The sequence below is a fragment of the Barbatula barbatula genome (genome assembly GCF_947034865.1).
Source record: "Barbatula barbatula genome assembly, chromosome: 18".
Lineage (NCBI taxonomy): Eukaryota > Metazoa > Chordata > Actinopteri > Cypriniformes > Nemacheilidae > Barbatula > Barbatula barbatula.
Window position 1 is genome coordinate 21,861,070 of NC_136781.1, and position 8,606 is coordinate 21,869,675.

Here is an 8,606-nt window from a genome sequence, read left to right on the forward strand (position 1 = left end):
CATCACACACACACACACACACCACTTCATTACACACACACACACACACACCACTTCATTACACACACACACACACGCCACTTCATTACACACACACACGCCACTTCATTACACACACACACACCACTTCATTACACACACACACCACTTCATTACACACACACACACACCACTTCATTACACACACACACACACACACACACACACACACACACACACACACACACACACACACACACACACCACTTCATCATACACACACACTCACACACACACCACTTCATCACACACACACACACACACCACTTCATTACACACACACACACACACACACCACTTCATTACACACACACACACACACACACACACACCACTTCATCATACACACACACTCACACACACACCACTTCATCACACACACACACACCACTTCATTACACACACACACACACACACGCCACTTCATTACACACACACACGCCACTTCATTACACACACACACGCCACTTCATTACACACACACACACACACACACACCACTTCATTACACACACCACTTCATTACACACACACACACACACACGCCACTTCATTACACACACACACGCCACTTCATTACACACACACACACCACTTCATTACACACACACACCACTTCATTACACACACACACACACACACCACTTCATTACACGCACACACACACACCACTTCATTACACACACACACACACCACTTCATTAAACACACACACACACACCACTTCATTACACACACACACACACACACACAATTTCATTACACACACACTCACACACACACCACTTCATTACACACACACACACACGCAAATTCATTACACACACACTCACACCACTTCATTACACACACACTCACACACACACCACTTCATTACACACACCACTTCATTACACACTCACCACTTCATTAAACACACACACACACACACACACAAATTCATTACACACACACTCACCACTTCATTACACACACACACACACGCAAATTCATTACACACACACTCACCACTTCATTACACTCACACACACACCACTTCATTACACACACACACTCACACACACACCACTTCATTACACACACACACTCACACCACTTCATTACACACACACACACACACCACTTCATTACACACACACACACGCAAATTCATTACACACACACACACACACCACTTCATTACACACACACACACACACTCACTGTCCAATGGCCAGGCATCTTTAGCCCCTCCCCTCCAGGCCTTATTACAACAAACCAATCACAAATGGAAGGGCAAATTAAAGGCCCGCCCTACAGTTTTTCCTTATTTCAGAAGCCGTTTCACTCGGATACACATCACGATACAGAAAAGAAGTAAATGGCAACTTCCGTTTCATGGGGACTTTAAATGTTTGTGCAATCTATAAAAATGTATTGTGTCCAGATTCCTGTATATTGATGAAATATAAACTTGCTTAAGATGCTTTCTGTCACATATCAATTCTTAAATATAATGCAATAAACAAACAGTACGATAATGCTGTGAAGATTCTGCTGCGTTGCTTTCATTCTGTGTCATAAAGATGACGTGATCGAATCTCCTCAAACTAAGAGCAGTGCATTGTGGGATACAGTCAGGTTTGATGAGGTTAGACCATGCCAGCATACAGAAAATGTTGTACAACCAAGACAAACATGTTCTATAGACCATCTGACAGAACTGGTCAAGATTCACCGAGGGCACTCTTATCAGGGATATCTTTACATTATTCATCCATGCGTAGATGCACAACATTTGGACTCCATGACGTGGAATAAAAATGGAAATTGTCTACGTTTTGAAGCAGAAAGTTCTCTTCACTTTTCAACCCTGGATTAAAGAAAATACTCAAAACACTCTCCATGCAAATGAAACATTGTTGAAAAACCTCTCAGACAGCGAAGGTGAAATATGAAGGGCTTTATTCTTTTGTTTTATTTGGTAGGATGTCTTTGGTTACATACAGACATTTGGTGCGAGTTGTGTCTGTCTATAGGCAACATCACGCCACAGCCACTTCCAGTTTCATCCCCAGCCCAAACGCTGAGCATCTCTGCATCATCTCACAGTCATTGTGATGAGTGTACGGTTTTAAATAACAAAATATAGAGATATCATGCATAGTTCACTCTGTTTCCATCCGCCTCGTTCATAAAAAGCCTTCTCCATTATACATATACATGAGACAAATAGTACAATGACATTTTAACTGAAATGTGTGGAAAACGACAATGTTTACACGGCACATTTTTATAACATGTATAAAACACAAAGGAAAAAGAAGCGACTGGAAAACAAAGACAATCATGTGCTGCATAGAGGCAATACTGCATCTAGTAAGGCCAGATGTGATGATGTTCACCCTAAACGTTAGAAAGCTTTTAGATTTGACAGGTCAGTTACGTAAATGAAGTACACAAAGCAGAGTGAGGAGCGGCTCGAGACGGCTCGCAATTCAGAATTTGACATAAGACGTGTTCCTTTAACAGCTGCTCTCTGTGGGGCATCGTAATGTTTGCTCTAAAAGATCCAACCCTCCCCATTCCTAAATCTTAAAGCCCATTCCCTCAACCCTGTAGTCCCGCCAAACGAGATTCTTTAACATCTGTTGGCAATGGATTTCGTTTTATTATAGTTGTCATCGATTTACTGAACCAAAAGCCTTTCAACCAGCAAATGGCTTGTGGGTAGGATGTGGGCGTTTGATTGTCCGCGCGCGGGGTGACATTCTATGCCCTCTTCATCCCTCTGCCCATCAGACACGCAAACACCGTCATCACCATCTTGGGTTTCACCTCCACGAGATCGTCGGGCAGGGCGTAGACGCGAGCGCCGATCTTCCTGGCCATGGACACGGCATACCTGCCACACGGAGCGAACACAAAGTGTATAACGTGTTACGGTCACTTCTGACAGATGAAAAACTCCAAATGATCAGTGTGTCGTGTCATCTTACTTTGCGTTGTCCAGTTTGTCAGCATCAGAAAGAGCTCCCGTCTTCACCAGATCGTAGTGAATACAGCCGGGCTGAATGGCATCGATGAGATCCACCACAGGCAGACTGGAGCTGATCTCTTTATCCTGAACACCACAACACTTCACTCACCGCACGCAATTCCATCACAATTACTAGTGACCGTATGTCATCATGCGTACCTTGAAACTGGATATTTTGCTGGATTTTCCAGCCTGTGACAAAGTCTTGTTAACCCAGTTGACGATGATGTCGTCGTTGGCTTTCTGTCCGTCCCCGAGATCCTCCAGCACATTCAGAGTGTATCTACATCACACGATGACATTTTACATTTATATTTACATTAAGGCATTTGGCAGATGCTTTTATCCAAGGCGACTTACATGGCATTATCCTATACATTTATACACAGATATCTGCAATCCCCTGAGATCCAACACACAACCTTGCGTTGTTAACACAATGCTCTTACCACTGAGCTACAGGAAAGCTGTTGAGCAACAACATCACATCCTCTGGAGCTGAACACAATCCCTGTCTATATGAAACTGAACGGGACTAACAGTCAGTTTAGTTGTTGTATAAATATTTTAAATTTGAGATTTTGTGATCATTTTAGGTACATTTTTTGCTATTTGTGATATGCTTATTATTTATTTGTTTATTTTTGATGTTGCTATATTTTCGTTTTTGTTTATTATCATCATCATTCTAGTGCCTTAAACTTATTTCATTAAGGCAACATAAACAGTTTTTGTTTATTTTCAGTTTTAGGAGTTTGGTCTATAGTCGCAGATTCCCAGACCAATAACTCTTGAGCTAAACGTTCTTATAATGCAAATGACACCTCATTGTATGTAACGTAAACAATGAGCTACAACTTGATCTTCCACAAACAAACAGAGGCTTATATTGATATCAGACGACAGCCGGCACCGGCTGAGACAAGACCGAAGGATTCGCCTGCATAGTGATCATCAGGCTTCTAAAAACTACTTGGTGACACTACCGTCTGTAACACTGAAGTTAAAGACCATTTCTGTAGTAACACTTTCTGGGTTTACAATCACTTTGCAGATGGTCCCTTCTGACTTTTCCACGTTGCCTCCTCATATAGAGACCAATTTATATTATAATACTCGTTTTGAGGAATACTAGGTTGTAGATCCTTGTCTAAGGAATTCTGTGTTATAAGAACGTTTAGCTCACGAGTTATTGGTCCGGGAATCTGCGACTATGGACCAATGTTAATGTACGGAGCTAGTTTCAAACTCTGCCAGCGGGATATTAAACATGTTTGACCGAATTCACAGAATGTTTTGCAAAATAACGCTAAAGCTTTGCTAGATAACACAAAAGCCCCCACGTCCCTAAAAGGGCTCAGCAGAAAGGTTTTCAACTGTTTCATTAAAAAAACGACGCAACCCTGGTACAGTAATATATTTCAGAGGGTCCACTGAGCAATGACAGCAGGAACATACGAAGAACTCCAAATACACCTCAATCCATCACATACCTCTTCTGCATCTTTTTGACTAGCCAACAACTAATAAAAGAAAAATGATTTGACGTTGTTCATTATGTCCGATGCTTACTGCAGCTTTAATCCTCCCAGTAGCATGACCTTGTGAACTATCAGTCCTCTTTAGCGTGTTGACAAATGTTATATGTTCTCCTGCCTGTAAGTCGCTTTGGATAAAAGCATCTGCCAAACGAATCAATGTAAATGTGTACTTGTGTATGTGACATTTGCTGTAAATATAGCTGTGTACTTTTGGAACCAGTATTATTATGATTTGATATGCTGTACCTTCTCATGAGCTGCCAGACCAGAGCGAGAGTAAGAGTTGGGTTTCCATCATTCAAGTCTTGTCCACCGATGCCCACCAGAGAGAAATTGGCTTTGGTCTTTCCCAGTTCAACAGCGTAGTTACAGTTCTCCAGCTGAACACACACACAACACTACATCAGCACTGGTCACACAGAATATTGTGTATTCTATATATAGTCTCCGTCATCTCCATGCTTGGTTTCCTCATGTCTCTACACTTGTACTTGGTATCCATTAACTGAAATTCATCAAAATATGTAAAGTGAAGAAGTAAGAGGGTGTTTTGAACATTTGAACCGTAGTATAAACTCATCATATGATGACACGGGTGATGCGATACCTTCTTCATGTTGGTTCCTAGTTTTGGATACGGTGGTCTGTTGACTTTGTTGTTCCAGTCGACAGGAACTTTGATCTTCTCATAAAGCTGCAGGATGACCAGAGCGTCCTGAAGATCTCTGAGAATAAAGAGCGAAACACTTGAGACACGTGCACACTTTATCATGTATTCCATACAGTGAAGTGCTCAGAGAGGGATGTACCCGTATAAGTGATGGACATGAGGATTGACACCCAGAGAATTCATCCAGTTTCTGAACGTTCTCTCCTCTCTGGTCTCTCCTACACACATCAAACAACAACAACAACAACATTCAGTCCACGTTTACCTTCACTCGCTTTATTTTCCTTATTCTGAGGTTGATATAATCCAAAGCATTACATCATAATTCACTCTCATTTCAGGTGAACGCACTTGAACACTAAACAGATGTTATACTGCTTCAGACATTCATATACTGAAGGGCTTTTTATGGTAGAGAAAGCATCAGATCCACCACAAGATGGCGCAGTGTTATATGAGCATAAGGGCGGATTGTGTTTGAACTTCAGGAAATAACTCAAGTCGGCCCTCCCTTCCAATCTCTGGCTGCCAGGATTGACCAGATCCTAAAAAAGTCCCGCATGTTCCTTCCTTGAGGCCACAGGGATATTTTTGGACTGTTTGGAGTCGACGTCGCCCTTTTGCATGAGTCATTATGAGTGCGGCGAGAGCACTTTGATAGTGTGAAAAAAAGGCATTAAAGACGGAGAGCGAGAGGTCAGTTCTCACCCTCCAGAAGACCCCAGTTAATGTCCTGATTGACAGGTTTGGTCAGTGCTGGGTACTTGTTGAAGAGATTAGCCACAAAAGCCAAGTTGAGTTTGGGGTTTCCAGACACGACGTCAGTAGATGTGACAAACTGTCTACAGCCCAGTCTGTCTGCCTGCTGAAGCATACACTCGGCTCTCTTCAGGTCATCCTTCTCCTGTACAACACACACAAGACGCTTGCGTGAAAATAAAGAGACATGCAAGCATACACTTCAGCTTTCTGTTTGAACTTGAATCATCACGATATTGATCCATTGAGCAAACAAATAGAAAACACCAAATCAACACAATTAAATATCAATTTGACTGATAGCAATATGAATTAATAGTCAATAGATATGGGTAGTTGAAAGACTAATATGCAAATGTGTCCGCTATGGCAATGAAGATACATCTCTTTTATTCTATTTAATAGAAATAATATAAAACAATGGTCACATTTACAGTTTGATGTCACACCATAGTACACGTCGGATTTACTCGTCAACTACCACGACACGTTTACTTCTAGACACTTCCTTTCTTTATACATCAAATTCTTTTAAAAATGTGTGTACTGTATTCATAAGGTATCAGGGTGTTAACATGAGTGTCATTCACCGATTGGATGGGGAAAACGTCATCATATTATTAAATATGTTTATGTTACGAGTAGAGTCAGTTTGATGAAGGGTTTAAAGCAGAGCTGAAGATGATGAGAGAAAAGTGATGATGATGATGATGATGATGGTATTGATCTGTGACACAATTCAGACATTGTGCGATATCGGGGGAGGATTGTGGCATCTGCAGTGGCTCGTGTGATGTGGGCTACACATGTCCCAAACAAACCATCATCAGAGAGTCTTCACTGTACATACATTTCATGAAGTAAATTAAGACTCAATCTCAGGCCAACACTATCATGAAGACAAAACACGTCAGGAAATCGTTTTTCTAACACAACACTGTAGTACAGGACATCCTGAAGCAGCTGTCCAGAAGCACTTTAACATACTTAATAATATCATATTTATGTCAAGTTCTCCACTTTCTGTAGGTGTAGAGGTGGTAGAGGATGTGTAAGAGAGACAATCAGAGACTGAACTTACATTGAATCCTGACATGTCGATGTCAATCTGAGCTTCACCTTCCTTCTGTCCTTTAGGTGAGATTTGATTGAGCAGATGGAAATAAGCCCGTGAGTCCTGCACAAATCAAACACATGACAGACGTGATGTAAACAATCATTTCTCTCAGCTCTCATTGTACATTGTTTGTGTACAAAGCTCTTCTCATTCAGCCGGTTTGTGTGAGAAAATCTTTCCCATCATCCTCTGGCAGGAATGGGATACAGTAGCTGGTGAAATGAGTGTGTTTTATTATTGTCTAATTCATTGCATGTTAATACAGACAGCAGGCACGTAACATATGAAGTGTGCAAGAAATCATAGAACACAATAGGATGGCTGAATGTGTAGAGAGCAGGACTCTATTGGAGATTGATTTTCTTTCTTCAGTAAGTAAGAGTGATGCTGTCTGCGTCTGCAGTGTTTACTGTACGTGAAAACAACACTTTTACATACAAGATGATGTCATCCACAGAAGCGCATGAACAGATGAGAAACACACACTCATGCACACGAAACATCATCATGCCCAGGAGAAATGAACCCTCAGAAATACCTTGATAGCGTTAGAAAAGTCTCTTAACTGCAGCGAAGAGAAAGATACACAAAAACTATTGAGAATCTCAGCAGACAATAGAAGACGTGTCATTCATCACCAGCTGATCCTCACGTTCTGATGACATCACTGCTCTTACGTTACACTACGATAAGACGTTATGATGTCAGTGTTGCTTTAAACCATTTGAAATTGCTGATACCGACTATAGACCGATGCATCTGTAAATGATATTGTTTAGCCAATAAAGTTAGACGGAGGGTATTATTAGAGCTGTCAAACCATTCATCGCATCCAAAATAAAAGTTCTTGTTTACATAATATATGTCTGTGTATTGTGCATATTCATTTTGTATTTATAAAAACATACAAGTATACATATTGAGGAAATTATTTATATTTTCCAATAATTCACACTATATATATATATATATAAACTTTTTTATATTTTCTCAAATATATGCATGTATGTGTATGTGTTTATAAATACAAAATGAATATGCACAGTGATTTTATCTGCTTACAAAGAAATGAAGGGTCTATCATTTTTATGGTAGGTTTATTTTAAGTGACGGAATATAAAATCAAATCAGCGGAAATAATGTTATATTAAGGTTGTAAATTGATTTGCATTTCAGTCAGTGAAATAAGTATTTAATTCCTGAGCAAAATATAACAGTACTTGCTGGAGAAACCCATGTTGGCGAGCACAGAGGTCTGACATCTCTGATAGTCGGTCACCAGGTTTACACATGTGTCAGGAGACGCTCAGCACATTGGACTTTTAGCCTCCTTCACAGATTTTCTGAGGACGAGGGTCTAGAGACGGGCTCGGACATTTAATGTGCTTCTCCTCAAGCCACTCTTTGGATGTCTTGGCAATATGTTATTGGTCTTTGTCATGTTAAAGACACATCCATGAC

The 8,606-nt window shown here is 40.7% G+C and overlaps 1 protein-coding gene across 10 annotated transcripts in view; it reads right to left on the reverse strand.

Moving 5' to 3' along the window:
* Positions 1–1,961: 1,961 nt before the first annotated feature.
* pls3 (plastin 3 (T isoform)) overlaps positions 1,962–8,606 on the reverse strand; it is a 26,792-nt gene continuing 20,147 nt past the window's right edge. For 9 of the 10 annotated variants that reach the window (XM_079479872.1, XM_079479876.1, XM_079479874.1 and 6 more), the window contains 8 exons: positions 7,110–7,205; positions 5,978–6,173; positions 5,409–5,487; positions 5,207–5,324; positions 4,846–4,979; positions 3,218–3,341; positions 3,018–3,142; positions 1,962–2,923 (listed from right to left, as the gene is read on the reverse strand). In XM_079479872.1, coding sequence (XP_079335998.1) covers positions 2,791–2,923; positions 3,018–3,142; positions 3,218–3,341; positions 4,846–4,979; positions 5,207–5,324; positions 5,409–5,487; positions 5,978–6,173; positions 7,110–7,205 — 1,005 coding nt within the window. In that variant the 3' untranslated portion in view covers positions 1,962–2,790. Of the gene's footprint in view, positions 2,924–3,017; positions 3,143–3,217; positions 3,342–4,845; positions 4,980–5,206; positions 5,325–5,408; positions 5,488–5,977; positions 6,174–7,109; positions 7,206–7,683; positions 7,711–8,606 lie in introns of all 10 variants that reach the window. The other variant, XM_079479869.1, reaches the window with a different exon arrangement.